This window comes from Ictidomys tridecemlineatus, chromosome 9 (assembly GCF_052094955.1).
Source record: "Ictidomys tridecemlineatus isolate mIctTri1 chromosome 9, mIctTri1.hap1, whole genome shotgun sequence".
NCBI lineage: Eukaryota > Metazoa > Chordata > Mammalia > Rodentia > Sciuridae > Ictidomys > Ictidomys tridecemlineatus.
In genome coordinates this window covers 67,543,456-67,561,960 of record NC_135485.1, presented here as the reverse complement: position 1 = coordinate 67,561,960, position 18,505 = coordinate 67,543,456, and the positions used below count along the sequence as shown (strand labels likewise).

Here is an 18,505-nt window from a genome sequence, read left to right as displayed (position 1 = left end):
TATTTCTGGATTTCATTTAATATTTTCTGATCATGGTTCACTGTGGGTAACTGAAATTGTGGAAACAAAACCAAGGAAAGGGAGGACCTCTGCTGCTTGTTTTACAAAAAATTAGAAATCATCAATGATCAGAATCAATTCAGTATCAGTAAGCTAAAGAGTCAAAATAGCAGGGGCCAAAAGGAGCAAACGAGAAACCCTTGTGTACTCACTGTATCAGACTAACATCATCCATGAAAAATTTAATTCGGAAAAACAAAGTGAAATTAACAGTGGCTTTACTCTTTTTCTTTGGTTCTTCTTTCCATCCCTCTGGGGCCACTTTGGTTAATTTTAAATCAGATTCAACAAAGAAATACTCATTATCTAAAACAGAATGAAAAAAATGTTCAGATTAAATGAAAAGTTTCTCTTTGTTTTCTTCATTTTTCAGTCTGACTTGCACAAAATAGTATTAGACAAGAATAAAACAAGACTGTTATGAAGCATGGCAGGGAGCTCTAAGGCACTACATATGGGTAGAGGAAGTACGGTTCTTTTTTTGTTTTGTTTTATTACTGGAGTTGAACCCAGGGGCACTTTACTACTGAGCTACTTTCCCAGACCTTATTTTTTACTGTGAAACACGGAGTGTCCCATTAAGTTGCTGAGACTAGCCTTGAACTTGTGATCCTCCAGCCTCAGTCTCTCAAGTTGCTGGGATTACAAGCATGCACCACTATACTTGGCAATACAGTTCAATTTTTTTTTTTTTAATAGTGGCTTCTAAAGACAGACCTGGATCAACTCCTGGTCACACCATTTACTACCTGTGTAATATTGAAAACATCATTTTCCTTTCTGGATATCAATTTTCTCACTTGTAAGGTAAGGATAATGCCAGTTACTGCTTATAGGAATGTTATAAGGATCAGATGACAAAATGAATATAAAACACTTGGTAGGGCAAGTAATACATGGCATTACTTCAACAAATACTAGCTCTTTATTATTATTGAGCTACCATCTGAAACCTTGGAAGAATGAAAACCATCGCTTTATTTTTATATTTTAATGTCATCATTTAACCATTATGGACTCTAACTAAAAGGGTTAGTCAACAATATTTAATTTTTACAGAATGTTTATCGCCGCCCCCACATATAAACACACAAATACATGCAGTTAACAGTTATGAAATGGTCCTGAAATGTAACAGCAAAATTTTATATTTTATTTTATTTTTATCAAGTTTGGTGGCACATGTCTATAACCCCAGCTGCTAGAGAGGCTGAGGTGAAAGGACTGTGTGAATCCAGGAGTTTGAGACTGAGCAACACAGCAAGACTGTTTCAAAAAGCACAACCCAAAATTAAAAAAAAAAAAAACCCACTAAATTTATACAAAGATAGCACTTCTACTTCTCAGTGCTGATTTGTTCATTAAGTTAATATTTCCCAAAATAAAGTGAGGCATTATAGGTACAGAAAGACAGCTTGTTGCCAAGTTTTCACTCTGTACTCTGAATTTAAAATGTATTGGTACCTTTAAGGGTAGCTAGAGCAAACAAATGATGCTCCACTAAGCCAATATGGGCTACAACCATATCAAACACATCTTTACATATAGTTTTGGTATCACAGGTCAGTTCCAATCTCTGTCCGTTCAGAAGCATTATGTTTACTTTTCTCCGGTTATCCTCATTCTTCCCTTTCTTGTTCTATAATTGAGAAAAGTAAATGGCATTTATTAAAGTAAATATTATAAGTATTTAAACCAACTTTTAAAACAGAATTGCTCAAATTATTTCCTAAGAGTGACCAGAATTGGTTTTATTACTTACAAGGATAGACCGTGGCAAATCCAAAGATATGTATGGTTCAATTGTCATTTTCACAAATTCAGGGCCAAAGAAGTTCTGCAAATCACGTAAGTAGAATCAATGATTTTGACAATTTATTCTAGCTCTTTCCTTGAAAAAATCTTAATAAATTACATATAAAGGCACTACATTAGAACTAGATGATAGAAAACAAACGTGGAGACTTTCAGTGAAAGCATGCTGGAATGAGCAGGCATCCTTACACAAAATTTCAATTTCCCTCATGTTTGTTTTCTACCAGGAATGTCATAAAATGCCCAGGTTTTTATTTTATTTTATTTTATTTATTTATTTAACTGGTTTTCATTATTTGGCCTTCAGATAGATTCAGAGTCTTTTAAAAAAAAAAAAAAAAGAGTAAGCTTGGTCTGGAAGTGTCACTCAGTGATAGAGTACTACATCCTTATCATGCTTAAGGCCCTAAGTTTGATCCCCCATGCCACAATAAATTAATAAAAATAAATGTAATTTTAATTATTGAAGCAATATAAAGTTATCAAGCTCATGTAAAGATTCAGTTTAATATTGGGGCTGGGGTTGAGGCTCAGCGCTGGCCTAGAACATGTGAAGCACTGGGCTTGATCCTCAGCACCGCATAAAAATAAATAAATAAAATAAAGGTACTGTGTTCATCTACAACTAAGAAAAAATTTTTTTAAATTAGTTTAATATTGTTAATCTATGAAGTGAGTGAAGAGAATCTCATTGTTTTAGAGAGTGATATTTAATCTACATCCAATGTGTCAAAGTTAATAAACATCTATCTTTTGACTACAAAAACTATCTATCTATCATCCATATCTTAATCATGTTATTGGAACCTTGCAATGTTGCACTTATTTGTTTTAAATAGTGACAACTAAGGACAATATGGAGATCACATAGTCTCTGGCCCACACAGATGCTCCCAACAAGAAAATATCTTAAGAAATGGGGGGACTCAAAGGAACGGGGAGAGTGGACCCTATACTCTGAACTCAATCTACTGTTTCCTTTCTTTTCTTATATATCCAGGACTTTAGCCAGGAGGGGAACACTGATTTAGGAGATAAAAAAGTTAAACTCCAGGTGAGAGCAGAACTGAAAATAGTCTGAAAGATTATGTCTGAGGCAAAAGGCTAAAGGAAAGCCGGGCCTTGAGGTTGAATACAGAAGGTGTATGTGTGTATATATACATTTGTCTGAACTAATGGAGCTTCCGAGAGTTTTGTTTGTCTTGGTTTTTTCTTTGCATTTTGTTTTACAGCTCATTTGGTTGCCTGGTGTGGGAATTCTGTCCAATTAACCATATGGAACATGTGACACATACAATTTAAGTAAAAGTTTAACATTAAGGGATCATTGATAGTCAAGGGAACATTAGTATACACTTTAAAGAACAGAAACAGTAGAAAAAATGAAAATGGTCTGCCATGGGAAACATCATCTACTAAAGATCAACTAGGGTAAGAGGGTATAAGCTAGTTAAAATGTATTTGTACCAAAAGGTGAATAGAAAAAAAATGAAATGTATGTTTTGGGAAAGAATACTAATTCAATTGTGAAGTTATTTTTCTACACACTAGTACTCCTATTCTGCCTCAAAAATATAACCTGTGATCTTTTCAGAGTAAAAACACTATGTGGTCTTTTAATAACCAGTAGTTCAAAGTATCTAATCATTGATACAGTGTGCTTCTGGTGAAGATATGTTTGCTTCAAAATAATGAGAAATCGATTGCCTAAAAAGGAAACACAGATTTTTAGATAATACACAATAGTGGCATACTGTAAAAACACAATCTATAATTTCTGAATTACACCAAATGAACTAAAGCTCTAAATTACTTCTCTAAAACCATAGTTTAGGAAAAAGCTATGTATATGTGTGTGCTCTATATGCTGCTGACTGAATTATTATATTGGAAGCCCAAACTATTCATATGGTGCCCTAATTATTACCTAGTTTTAACATAGATAATGGTCATAATGATAAATTAATAAAGCCTTCCTTTTGGCTTAAATTCAGTTATATTTATTGGAACCTAAAAACTTTAAAATTAGGCAATGTCTTAAATTACAATTGAATTCCACATTCCCCTCCCCCCCCCCAAAAAATATTAGGGCTGGATGTAGTTCAGTGGAAGAATCCTTGTCTAGTATGTACAAGACTCTGAATTCATTTCCCAGAACTGAAGGGGGGTGAAAAAAAAAACTATAAAAGTAGAACAATGAGGCAAAAATAAGTTTAAAATTTTATATAAAGTCTTATAACAGATAAAGAATATAATTAAAGTTTTCTAATTTGTAATTCAAAGTGATTTTCATCACCCAATATTATTTCTACTCCTTAGAATACTATAAAGAAAATTTAAATTCTATCAACTTAAATGTGCTAAGATAATTCTGTGGGGAAAAAAATGATGAATCTTTGAAGCAATCAACAAAAAAAAAAGAAAGAAAGAAAGAAAGAAAATTAAAAACCAAAAAATAGAATACAGTAACATATTTTCTTAGTAAATTTTTCTTAAAAAATTCATTATTAACTATATCACCTTTATTAATATTTAGTTTGCTTTTAAAGAATTATTTTCTAAACTACATACAAATGAGATACTACCTCACTCATCAAATTGGTGATTGATTGATTTGGCTATTCTACTTGAAGGAAGTTATCTACAAAGATTTAGCCATAGGGTTATAAACACAGCAATGACAAGTTAGAAACATTTTAAATGTCCAATAATTGGAAATGTATTCAAGAAATTATAACACCCAGTAAAGACACATGATAAAGTACTTCATAGCACTAACAATAATATTACTGAAGTTATAAAATGTCCACAATATTATATGAGAAAATTTTGAGCTCATGTTGATAAAAATATATTTAAGGGCATATGTTTAAAGAAAACTACCCCAAATTGAAGAATATATATACACTTTTAAAAAATCACCCCAATGAGATATTAGATGCAGACTTACTCCCTCCTTCCTTTGGATATCTTAATGTGAGGATGCAGGATGCTTGCAGCTAATGTGGTTATCTTTTGACCAAAACGAAATATTGCCAAAATTAGGAATCCCAATGGAAACTAATATGGAAGATCAATTTCATGCACAAGAAACTTTTATATGTTACCTATTAGCAATTTTTTTTCTTTTTTCTTTTTTAGTTACATATGACATTGGAATCCATTTTGACATAATTATAAGAGCATGGGATGTATCACATAGCAATTTTTGAAGTACTTTCCCTAACAGTTCTCTGAGAGCAAGTTTAGACACAGTAACCTGAGAATCAACATACCCTCAGTTTTCTCTGGGTCATGGCTGTTTCTAGGGCAATTTCTCTTAATGGATCCCTGGTGATGTCTAGCATGGAAGCTTTGATTGTGTCTCCTGGATACAGGCTCAATCGAGACTGTCTAAGGGCCATTCTGGCCTGCAGCTGCATCATTTCTTCTTCTTGCCGTTTTAACATGATCTCTTGATTAATTAAGTTGCCTTCAAGGGGTGTTTCATATTGTCTGCTACACAGAAGAGAGAAGAAAAAAGTAATGGGAAGAAAATATTTGTTTTAAGGCTAATGGGGAAAAAAGTTCACATTAAGTAAAGTATCAAGAATTTAAACAAATTTTATCGTTTTCATCTTGGAAGAATCTCTTCGTTACACAGCGTGACATATGTGTGGTGTTTTGTGTGTGTGTGTGTGTGTGTGTGTGTGTGTGTGTGTGTGTGTGTACACAGAGAAGAGAATCTGCTTCCTGACAAAGTACTCTTAAATCCTTTGTGATTTCCTTAGGGTCTGGGATGATCACAGAATCTTTTGTTGTAATATTTGGTCTTTGACCCTGGTTCTTGTCATAGACCTTCTAAAATCCTCATAATTTCCTGGGTGATAGGATCATCTTTGGTTTCTAACACAGAGCTCTTAAATCCCTCCTCGGTGATGAAGCATCTTTTATTCTAACAAGAAATTCTCTGTGGGATCCCAGATAGCTTCAGGTGAGGGTTGGTCTCCCCAAAGGGCAAGCCTCAATTATAAACCTAGAACTTTCAGTCCCAGCTCCCATCAGCCTCTTGGGAAAGGAGATGTCCTGAAGATCGAGTTAATAATCAGTCATGCCCTATTTAATGAAATCTCCAAAAAGCCCCTCAGTAATTCTAGCAAATTATCAAACCTGAGAAGGCGGCTATGGAAATTCCAGATTTACAGCTGGTCAGTTAGAAGTAGAGAAAGTCCAGGGGGCTGTGAGCTGAGCCTTTAACTTGTGGGATCTTATGCCAACACCAAGGACATAGTGTTGAGGTTGAATTAAACTGTAAGACACTCCGCTAGTGTCTGCAGAGTTGGAGAACTGGTTGCTGAGTGAAGAAAAACCCACATACTTGGTGTCAGAAATATTCTGTGGGTAGAAACAGATTATAGCAGACAGGAACACTCAGTTGTAATTTAATGCATTGCTATAATGCTGTCTTATTGGGTTAGATCTATGTCTTCCACCTCTTCTCTGAAAAGTCCAGCATACTCTGAAGACTGCCTCCCCTGTAGTTCCCCTGTTTAATTCTTATAGGCCTAAAAAAAAATTGAGACTTTGAAGTGGAAAGAGAGTCTCCTGAATTCTTATTTCAGCTTCCATACCTTTGTTGACTCTTCCTCCAATGGTGCCAGCTCCCCGCAGGTGCATATTGTGGAATCATAACATCCACTACTCTGCTGTCTAGATATTTATTGTGTTATTAGCTATTCCCTCTTATTAATCAAAGACTGAAGTGCCTGACTCAGTCTTTTTCTCAATCACTAGTCCTATCATTATTCTTGGTGGTGATAAATAGATTTAGAAGTATTCCAACATTCTGGCCTCTTTCCCATCTCAGCTGGCAACCTATTCCTATGGTCATGCTGGCTATTAAAAATAAACATGCCACCTCCAAGGTTTCCTATGTCTTGTGTCCCATGATGTTTGTAGTACAGCCCATCTAATAGCCTTCTTCAAATAACTCATGGACTCCAATCAATAATTTTAACTCACTAATCATACCACTTTCTTTTATCTCTTTTAAAGGCTATTACCTTTCTCTTCCTTTTATGTTCAACGTTAAAAATCACTCATTGGCATACAACCTCAATACTCATGTAACTGCACCACCAAGTTGACTGATCTCTTGTGCCCTGATCATACCTTGATGACTCATTTTCTTACAGAGTTTTTTATATCCTGTTTTGCCTCTTTTTTCCCAAAGTTCCAATATTCTCTTCTTCCTCTCTCAACTGATGACTTTTCCTCACTTTTATTTGAAATAAAAATCAGTGAGAGTGTTCTACGTGGATGTTAATATACACCTTAAACTAACATTTCTAAAACCAAATTCTTGATACTTTTCTCCTACATCTATCCATTTTTCAATCATTTACTAATCACTTGGGACATAACTTGGCACCATTCATGTTTTTTTCTTTCTTATACATTCCATACCTAATTGAGCAGCAAATCCTGAAGTCAGAACCTGGAAAAAATCTATATCTGACTTTTCATCATCACTAACAACCAAATCTGTATTATATTCATCTCAAATAGATATAAATGTCTCTGGACAGGTCATTTACTCCTACAGTCTATTCTACAGAGTAATCCCTTTATACTGTAAATTAGATCATGGCCCTTCATATTTTTAATCAATGGCTTCCTATTATACTTGGAGCAACAGCTAAAGTACTCAATTTAGCTTCTGTAGCCTGATCTGAGCAGGGTCCTGAGTCCTTGGTTACCCTCCTTGGTTACAATGTCCTTCATGTACTCTGTTGTACTCACACTGCCCTTTTTGCTATTCCTTTAATGTGTAATACATATCCCATATCTTAGCGCCTCTGTACTTGCTATTTCTTTTGTCATGAACATTCTTCCTGCTAGTATCTACACGGATCACTTCTGTACTTCAGCTTTCTCTTCAGCCACCCCTTAAGAGAGATGTTCTCTGATCATACCATTTATGCAAAATATAGGGAATAATATATTCCCTATTCCATTTGTCTACTTTATGTTTCTTCAAAGTAACTATTACTAAATGACAGATATTTATGACTTTTATGATTTATTGGTTATCTCTCACCTCTGAAACATCTCTCTAAAGGAGTTTTTCTGTGTTGTTTACAACTTCAGCACCTAAAACAATCTAGTGTGTGGTGAGTGCTGGATAATTATTGCTGAGTGAATGACTGAGTATAATCCTATGGTTCACCCAAACTTGGGGGCCAAAAATAATAATAAAAACTGGAATTCATATATTTTAATTCAAACATGGTATTTGTATAAAAATATTGGCTTCTCAAATTATTTTATACCAGAGCTACTCACAGTTAGTAAAAATGATTATCATTTTATCTCTTCCAACAGAATATCTGGTAGAAGTTTTCATAAGGACTGAAATATTTGAGATACGAAAAACAAAAACAAAACAAACAACCCCCAAAATCGAGAAAATCAGTTTCAGTGTAGAATGAATAACTAGGTTATTTGAAATCAGGATAAAAGTTACCTCAACAAGTAAATAGGCACAGAGCAGTGGGATTATTCTACATATAAATTGTACTTCAAACGTTAACACATAAAAAGGCTTAGAGATGTTCTTTGGAAACAGCTTTAAATATCTTTTTGGGTCACTGAAAGACACTTTTGATAACTTGGAATCCAAAATTTTCTCATTCTGCGGCATCTGACTCATAATTTCCTGCTAATCTCCTCCCACACCCCCAACTCCTTGATAGAAGCCAATAACACTGTCTAAATCTGTTTTGCCATTTCTTTCTAGCTAAAGGGAATGGAATTTTTTTAAAAAGGGAAACATGCAACTCATATAAATACAGTACTGTTTGTAGATCTTACAGATATGTGACCTCAAGAACAAAACAGGAGCTCCCGCTTGTGCACCAGCATGTTGAGGATATTTATCAGAACCTTTGTACACATTCAGTAAATTATGCACTTGCATAAGAAATTTAGACAGCATTTTAGTTAATGGTGTACATTTTGGGGCAGGAAAAGTATGAAATTAGTTCAAAGAAGTAGAGTTCAGCAACTGGCACAAAACAACACACATATACACACAACCCCCAATCCACTTGCCTTGGAGATAGTTTTCTTTTACCTAGAGCTCAATCTAACTCAGATGGTATGAACACCCTATGGGTTTTCCCCATAAGTCATGAAACAAAAGAGAGCTTATCTTTAAAACATGAAACTGACAAGCTAAGGTAGCCTTAATGTTAAAGTTTTCTTAAATAAAGTCTGGAAATGGTCAAAACTAAGATTCTTTTATAACCTTGACACTTCTGAGGTTCTTTATTAAGAAAAGTAAAATACAAAAGGATTTAATTTTGTTTTGAAGGGATATATCTTTGACAAATGAAAAGCAAATCATGAACACATAATTTTCAATAATTTTTCCAGTTATCATCTCTATTCCTCCTTCTTACAATCTAGCTAAAAGGGCCATAATACTATTTATAAGTTTTCTCCAAGTCAGAAATAGAAAAGAGTAGATTCTTTAAAAAAAAATTATTTCTAAACACTGAGCTTTGTGCAATTCAGTGTAGACTATTTTTTGTTTTAGGTGGACATAATATCTTTATTTTATTTTTATGTGGTGCTGAGGATTGAACCCAGTGCCTCATGCATGCCAGGCAAGTGCCACATCCCCAGCTCCTCAGTATAGACATTTTAATGTCTGTTCATCCCCAAATGCTTTTGTTTCATTAAGAAAATATGTAATATCAGTTGGGCATGGTGGCACACACCTTAAATACAGCCTCTCAGGAGAATGGTGCAGGAGAATCCCAAGTTCAAAAGTTAAGCTAGACAACTTGGTGAGGTCCTGTCTCAAAATAAAAGGGCTTAGGATGTAGATCAGTGGCAGATCATTTGCCTACCATGCATGGTTTCAATTCTCAGTGCCACCAAAAAATAGATAAATAAATAAAAAGGGTGGGGATAGTAGAATATCAAGATATCAAGTACAAATCTTTGTTTCCTACCTCTTAGTTCAAAAATCATCAAAATGAGTTTAACACAACAGGAATATAAAAATGCTATTATCCAAGCATAATATTGCTTTAGGTAAATACTTATGAGAGCTTTTCTCAAAGGAAATAAGACTTTGGAGGGGGGTGGGTACTAGAGATTGAATTCAGGGGTGCTTTATCACCAGACTACATTGCCAGCCTTTTAAATTTTTTTATTTTGAGACAGGGTCTCACTAAGTTGCTTTGGGCCTTGCTACTTTGCTACACCTGGCCTTGTATGTGCCATTGCAACGAACTACTATAGGCTATTTTTTTAAAAAGGTACACAAAGCAAAATAAAAATAAATAAATTTAATAAGTACTGGTACATAATTAAGGGATAATTTAGTGCAGTGAATTTAATTATTTAAACTAAAAACTATGGATTACCCGTTTTTTTATTGCTTCTTTTTTAATTTGTTCTAATTAGTTAATTACATGACAGTAGGTATATTGCTTCTTTTTTAAAAAAAATTATTTATTTTAATTAGTTCTACAGGATAGAATGCATTTATGCACTTTAATATGTCATACATAGATGGGATATGATTTCTCATTTTTCTGAATGTACATGTTGTAGAGTCACATTAGTCATGCAGTCACATACATAAAGTAATAATGTCTGTTTCATTCTACTATCCTTCTTTCCCCTCTCCTCCCTTCGTTTCCCTCTACCTAATCTAAGGTAATTTCATTCTTCTCTAGTGTCACCTTCCCACCCCCTTATTGTGAATTAGCATCCACATATTAGAGAAAACATTCAGCCTTTGGTTTTTTGGGATTAGTTTATTTTTAATCACATGGCAAGGGTTACCTTGTCTACTATTAGTTTATACCTGTGAATCTATTTTGGAGAATTAAGGAGTTAAGGGGCAAGTTTTTGTTAATTTCCAAATGATTCTCTTATATTTGGTAGCATTGGAGCCTAAAAGGATTTTTATACTTTAAGAGTAAATTATGTCCAGGTATAGTGGTGCAAGCCTGTGATCCCAGTGGTTTGGGAGACTGAGGCAGGAGGACCATAAATTCAAAGCCTGCCTCAGCAACCTAGTGAGGCCCTAAGCAACTTGGCAAGACCTGCCTCAAAATAAAAATTAAAAAGGGCTGGGGATGTGGCTCAGTGGTTAAGAGACCCTGGGTTCATTCTCTCTCTCTCTCTCTCTCTCTCTCTCTCTCTCTCTCTCTCTCTCTCTCTCTCTCTCGCACACACACACACACACACACCAAAAAAAAAAAAGAGTAAATTCTGAAGCAACTTCTAGATCTCTAATATCACATAACAAATTTGAAATAAATTCCATTAACAACATCTTTTCTTTCTGTAAGGGATCTGCATACACATGACAGTGATATATAGCAACATATTCACTACTGGCTTGATATCTTTCAGTTCAAAGAAAGCAAATTAATACATAGTTATAATACAACCATCTTAAGACTAGCACAAATAATACTAACACCCTGTAAGAAATTCACCAAGTTATTTCAGCATGAAAATAAACTCCAAACAGCCTAAATCAGGCTTAAAAAATACAACCTATTTTAAGCCAGTGGATAATTAACTTTTTATATAATAGTTTACTTAATAGTACTCTACTCATTATTCATTCAACTAATTCTCACTGAAAGCCTGCTGGTGGAGCCTATTCCAACCTTCCAAAAGAAGTATATTCTTTTAGAAATGAAGATTTACTATCTTCTTAGAGTTTTTTGTTTTTTTCAATGCTGAGGGTTAAAACCAGGGGTGCTTGAACACTAAGCTGTATTCTTAGCCCTTTTACTTATATTTTGAGAGAGGGTCTCATCAAGTTGACCAGGGTGGCACTGGATTTGTGATGCTCCTGCCTCAGCCTTCTGACTAGGTAGGATTTCAGGCACGTGGTACCAAATCAGCACTTCTCACAGATTTTTAATGCTGTATCTTGACTTTCTTTACTGTTTTGTATTCATATAGATAACTTAAAAAAAAAATAAAAACTGTAACCGATGAGTGCCAATCCTGATTCTAAAAGAGTCTGATGACCTGTCTTTCACAGAATTAGATGAATTCCTGAGAAATTAGAGAGAAGGGAAACTAAGGGAAAGGAAGAACAAAGAAAATGAATCAAAATAAAGGTAAATAAAAAAATTTTAAAACAAGACAATAATAAAAATATCTGTTACTGGAAATGTATTATTACTCGATTTTGCCCCCTCCCCAGCATACCTTGGTCTCTGTGACTGGCCTTGAATTGGGGTTTCATCTACTCCTGGGAGACCACTGTTGGATTCAAACCTCTTTGAAGCTTCACTTCTTCTCACTAATTGTGAGTAAAAAATGATAAATAATAATATAATAATGGCTTAGATGATAAAAATATAAAAGTAAACTTATCTAATACTCAAGAATTAAGCAGACATAATGATAATTTGTATAAACCTGTCTCCAATTATATATTTGTGTACTTGGCTTCTCTGGAATTGAGCCTTTGGTTGTTTACTCCTTTGTATGCACCTAACAGAATTATGCATAGCACTCTAAAAACTGCCTGTTGATGATGCTTATATAGCACTTGCTCAAGATTTACATGTTCATTTGATTCTCACAACAAAACCTATGAGATATATACTATCATAATTCTAAAGGAATTAAAACAAAAACATTAGAAAACAAATTTGTGAGTAATACCACAGAAATTTTTTTTTAAAAAGTTTAATCTTGTAGGACTAGCACATGTATATACTCCACCTACATTTATATCAGAAGCACTTCATATTTTGAAGTCACAGATTCATTCATTTGTGGTAAAAAGTATAGGCTTCTCTCACCACCCTCCAAATCATATATACAAAAAGGTTTTAATGTGAATTTATTTTTTAACTAAAAAATAAATATTTAAAAAATGACTCTTAAAATACAACAATAAGAAAATAATAACCCAATTTAAAAATGGGCAACAACAAGATAATACAAGTGGAAGAAATGATTTACAGTAGAGGGGGTAGAGAGAGAAAAGGGGAGGGGAGAAGAGAGGAGGGGAGGGGGGATAGTAGAGAATAGGATAGACAGCAGAATACATCAGTCACTAGAATGGCAATATGTAAATCAATGGAAGGGTAACTGATGTGATACAGCAATCTGTATACGGGGTAAAATTGGGAGTTCATAACCCACTTGAATCAAACTGTGAAATATGATTTATTAAGAACTATGTAATGTTTTGAACGATCAACAATAAAAATAAATAAATAAATAGATAGATAAAAATAAAAGATTTTAAAAAAATGGGCAACAGACTTAAACAGACACGCTATTAATGAAGAAGTGAAAATGGCCAATAAGAATATGAGAAAATGCTATGCATAGTATTTCATTATGAAATTACAAATTAATATATCAATGTGACATACCACTACACACCTACCTGAATGGCTAAAATCCAAAATACTAAAGATACCAAATGCTGGGAAGGATGTAGAGCAACAGGAACTTTTATATAAAATTTGTCATCACATTAATGACATAGGACTAAGCTCCTCTGACATGACTTGTTAAAGAAATGAGCTCCCCTCTGTGTGATGAAAATGAATGCACTATTTTTGATATTAAAATGAGTAAATGGCAGAATTTTACCATTTTTAATTTTTGACTTTTATTTCAAAATTACCAAAAAAGATTCATAACTGTGGTTTCTTAAAAATATTTTGCTTGTTTCAGATAACTCTTACCTTGCCTGAAATCTGAATCAGAGGAAATAATAGATGGACTTTCACTGGAGGTATTAAAAATGTCACTGTGGTAAGTTTTGTATCTTCGCGCGGGTTCTAAAAGAATTAAAACAAAAACATTAGAAAACAAATTTGTGAGCAATACCACAGAAATTTTAAAAAATAAGTTTAATCTTATGGGACTAGCACATGTATATAGCCTGCTTCAAATTTACCAATGGCAGGAGAGCATTCAAACATTGAGGTTCTAATTTTGAGATGGTTTGGCATACTGGTTAAGAGCATGGACTACAGAGCCAGACTGCCTGGGTTTGAAACGTTAGAGAGTAATTTAATCTCCCAGTGACTCTCCCCTTCCCCCACAAATAAGGGATACCATGATAGTATACATCTCATAGGTTTTGTTGTGAGAATCGAATGAACATCCAAGAAATCTCGAGCAAGTGCTATATAAGCATCATCAACAGGCAGTTCTTAATTCTGTTATATATGCATAATTATGTTAGGTGCTTACAAAGGACTAAAAACCCAAAGACTCAATCCCAGAGAAGCCAAGTACACAAATATGTCATTGGAGACAGATATTTCATTCCACTAGAAGCACAAAGGCTAGGGGTACTGCATAGATTTTGTAGATTATGTCCTGTATAAAGAGGTAGGGCTCAGGGGCAAGTGTGAACGAAAACCTAAATCCTTCCTTCTAAACACCCATCCCTTCTTCTTCATCTCCATCGTCTCTACGATTGAGCACTATTTATCTCATGTCTGGATTATTGTATGTCTCCCAAATTCCCTTTTTGCAGTCTTGCTCCTCTCATGATAATTCACATTACAGAGAATGAACTTTCCAGAACTGAAAATCTGAGCACACCACTATCTCTTAAACTCCTTCAAACTAGAGTCCTTTATACTCAGCTAAGGAATTTAGCTTGGTATAAAGGCTTTCATAACCTGCTCCCCACCTACATTTATAGCAAGACGTTCTTCATATTTTAAAGTCACAGATTCATTTGTGGTAAAAAGTAGACTTCTTTCACCACCCTCCAAGTCACATATACAAAAAGTTTTTAATGTGAACTTAAAAGCTAGATTCAGGTAAAAGCCTCATTACCATCCACTTACTCAAAGTCTGCACTCATGTCACAGAATGTGCAGATAACCAAAAGTATAAATAAACTTTCAGATTCCTTCTTGGAAGACATTGCTCTATTAGAAGTTCATTTTCCTTCTTCACCTTTTACCTAATGCCTTCTCTTTTTCCTTTGAGAAGCCTCACCTTCTCTTGAAAAGCCTTGATTAGACACGGTTTCTCTTACTTCCATATTACCTTATACTTAACTAATTAAAACTGTACCACTATCTAGTAGTTCTCTGTCTATTTGTTTGCTTCCCTTACCTAAATTATAAGCTCTCTGTCAAAAAGGATTTTGTCTGTTTTAGATGAACCACTAGTATCTACCATGTTCCTTCCTGGTGCATGGCAAGCACAAAATATTTTCTGAGCAGATACTTGAAGGTCATAGAAGGTCAAAGGACTAGACAGTGAAAAGTTGAGAAAATGAGTATATTCTTTCAAGTTTGAGGGTTTGGAAAAGGAAAGGCAAAAACACAAAAAGTTATTGGAGTCTTCTTGGCACAGTGGGATGTTTGTGCATGATTTCAAGCAATGGAAAATAATTTTGTTGGGTGAGGGAGTCTGAAGTTACAAATGGTAGCAGGAATAAAAGTGCTAAAGGAAAACAGGAGATGGAAAAAAGAGCACACCTGGGATGGTTAGTTTGGCAAGAAGGAGAAAACCTTTTCTTCTTGAAGAAATAGTGGACAAGGGGAAAAACAGAGGAAATCCCCAGATACTCATATCAGAAAATTGCCTGGTAATAAAAATTGAATCACTTCCTGGGAGCGTGATTTGCTCAAAGCTTGAAAAGAATAAAGAAATGATGTTGTGAAGAATGGGAAAAGGGTCAGAAAAAAACACATGAAATCTTTCATATGGCCCTAAGAATTTAGGTAGACCAGAATGCATCAATTTCAGTGGAACCAGTCAGAATTGTTCTGTGGCTTTTTCTTGGTGTTGTAGAAAATAGCCCATGGGAAATACCTAAAACTGAGGACATGGGAAGTATGGCAGCAAGTAACCAAGTTAGGCAAGGGATTCTTTTTTGGGTAGTCTGCAAACTTGACCACAGGATTTCACACAATGAATTATTTCTTATGCTAGAAGGTGTTTATGAACAGTGTTAAAAGAAAAATGAATTAATGAACAAATGAAATGGCCAAAAGACACCACAGGAACCAGGCTTGTGGAACTAGGATGGAGATGATGGGCTGGGAGAACTGAGAAGTCCTATTGAGACAAGAACAGGAGTCTTGCTAAGACAGAGCTTTAAAGAAATGGGAGGAGAAGGATGGATGACTGGCCGTGGACTTGAAGGAAAGGGGAAGTTGTACATCTTCCCTACAATGTTTCCCTAGAGGACTAGACATAATGAAGCAAGCTGTTACTTAGTCCAGCTCTGTGTATAGTGAACATGAATATCAAGCAATATCATCATTAATGGAAAGAGTCTTAGAATTGAAAATCAAGGTATTTACCACTACTTTTTTCCTAAATGATTACATTCTACCACAGAGTAGATTCATGGTAAAATAAGTCATTTTTCAAATCCTATGGTTCAATATGAATGTGACTTGAAAGAATTGTGGAGGGCAGAACACAGCAATTTCATCTAATACCACCTTATATTTAATAGTGTAATATATTATATACAAGTTAGTAGTTCCTTAGCAAAAACTGTTGTTTTCAAAGGGAACCTAAGTACGTTTGTTGTATTGTTACAGAACCTCAATGCTACTGTTTTGTGGTACTTTTTCAAGGAAAAAACCAAACTTCAAACACAGAATTGCAATTTTAGGACAGTAAAACACAACACGGTCAGGGAGAATACCTAAATTTAAAGAGGCAATGTTTTTAACCCTGTACAAAGGAAAACAGGAAGTCAAAATAAGCCTATTCAATAAACTGAGTAGAGTCACTTAGATGTTACACCTTGCAATAACAATTTCACACTCCATATTAAACAATAAACAAATTTACTATTTTGTAACTATTTTGGCAAAGTGGGTGTAAGATCATAAATAATTTTTAATCTGATTTCCATTCTTTGGTGATGCTTTATAATTGTTCTTATATTGTTTAATGTGTCCGTTTTTTTTTTTTTTCTCTTACTAGTCTATGTTTTCTCTTTTTCTTCAGTTTGCCGACATTATTGGCAACTTTTTTCAATCTCTGGGTTCTTTCTGTAAGACAAATAAATATAACTTTGGTAAATTCCTCTTAAAATTTTAATGTAAATCATCTTCCCTGGATGAATATTAGTCTATAAGTGTTGTTCTCAGTATCACACTTTGGGGGAAGGAAGCATTACGTTATGAGGTTTTATAGGTTTATTCTCATACAGGACCAGCACTCTAAAACATGAAATAGAGGACTAGCTTTGCCTATTAGGGGTAAAAAGACTTTTTTCTTCTCTAATATTAGGGAAGGGTATCAGTATCTAGTAAGAATTTTTTTTGTGAGTTTCTTGGAGTGTATCTTTTAAAATGTTTTTTCCCATGTTCCTTTCATGTAATAATATGGCAGGTATAACTAGATTAAAATTTCCAGGCAATATTTATTACTCAGTCATGCTAATAAAAATGTTATAATTAGATTAAAATTCTAAGTCAAATTTTACTATTCAGTCATGCTTACAAAAAATATTATCCCAAGTAAGCATGGGGTTTCTGTTTTTTAACTAAATAATAAATTTAACTTTTCCAGGAATTATTGTAAAATTATGTTTTACCAATACCATCTTGCACTGTCATATGTGAAGAATCACACTTCCCAGTCTTATAGACCATTTAGGCAGGAATATTTCTTGGCTCTGAGATGACCTACATATAAAGGCTTCTAGTAGGCACTAACCAGATAGGAGGGGTAGTGGTTTTCTTCCTCTGTTCTGGTCTGCAGAAGAAAAGTAATACTTGATTTTTAATGAAGTTTCTTAACGTTATTAGCAACTTTACTTTATGGAGGATCCAGACATCTCAAATAAGTTTTCTGTCTATATTTGAATGTAAAATCCTAGCACTTCACATTTGATTTGGATCCCAGGAATGTGGTATAAACCAGGTGATTTTTAAAAGACTGATTATTATGAAAACTTCCAAATATACACAAAAACAAATAGTATAATAAATCTTCTTGTACCCATTTCCCGCTATCAACAAAACCTGGTGATGATTATTTTAGCTGAAAAGTGTTAGAGTATTTTTTCAAACCAAAAAGGTACATCTGCACACTTACAGAATATTAGAAAGCTTTCTGAATAGTAAATTTTAAAATTATATGCAATGAATGTGCTAATAATATCCAAATATACATTATACAATATGCACATATGACTGCCTTCATTGCAACATTATAACTATACTAGGAAATTTTTTTAGCTTTCAACACTTTTACCATTACAATTGCCTAACTAAATGTATTTGCCTTTTGTAGGATAAAATTAGCCTCAATTTCTAATTCACTGGCTTGCAAACTTGTGTGTGTGTATGTGTATGTGTGTGTGTGTGTGTGTGTGTGTTGCTGGGAACTGAACTCAGGGCCTCGTGCATGCTTGGCAAACACTCTACCACTAAACTACATCCCCTGCCCTGGTTAGTTCATTTAGTACATTTGCAATGTAAAAATAATGACACTAGTGTCTGTTTGTCCTGATTGTTCCTCATTTCATTAGACAACTTCCTTCTTTTGCGTGGGGCTACAGGGGATTGAACTCAGGGGCACTCGACCACTAAGCCACATCCCCAGCCCTTTTTCTTTTTTGTATTTTATTTAGAGACAA

The 18,505-nt window shown here is 34.3% G+C and overlaps 1 protein-coding gene across 12 annotated transcripts in view; it reads right to left on the bottom strand.

Moving 5' to 3' along the window:
* The window catches only part of Ptpn13 (protein tyrosine phosphatase non-receptor type 13), a 196,089-nt gene that overhangs the window by 79,551 nt on the left and 98,033 nt on the right, over positions 1–18,505 (bottom strand). For 10 of the 12 annotated variants that reach the window (XM_021721200.3, XM_078021578.1, XM_013366005.4 and 7 more), the window contains 6 exons: positions 13,611–13,706; positions 12,109–12,202; positions 5,151–5,373; positions 1,823–1,897; positions 1,525–1,699; positions 213–366 (listed from right to left, as the gene is read on the bottom strand). In XM_021721200.3, coding sequence (XP_021576875.2) covers positions 213–366; positions 1,525–1,699; positions 1,823–1,897; positions 5,151–5,373; positions 12,109–12,202; positions 13,611–13,706 — 817 coding nt within the window. The remainder of the gene's footprint in view (positions 1–212; positions 367–1,524; positions 1,700–1,822; positions 1,898–5,150; positions 5,374–12,108; positions 12,203–13,610; positions 13,707–18,505) is intronic. The other 2 variants (XM_021721201.3, XM_078021576.1) reach the window with 1 other exon arrangement.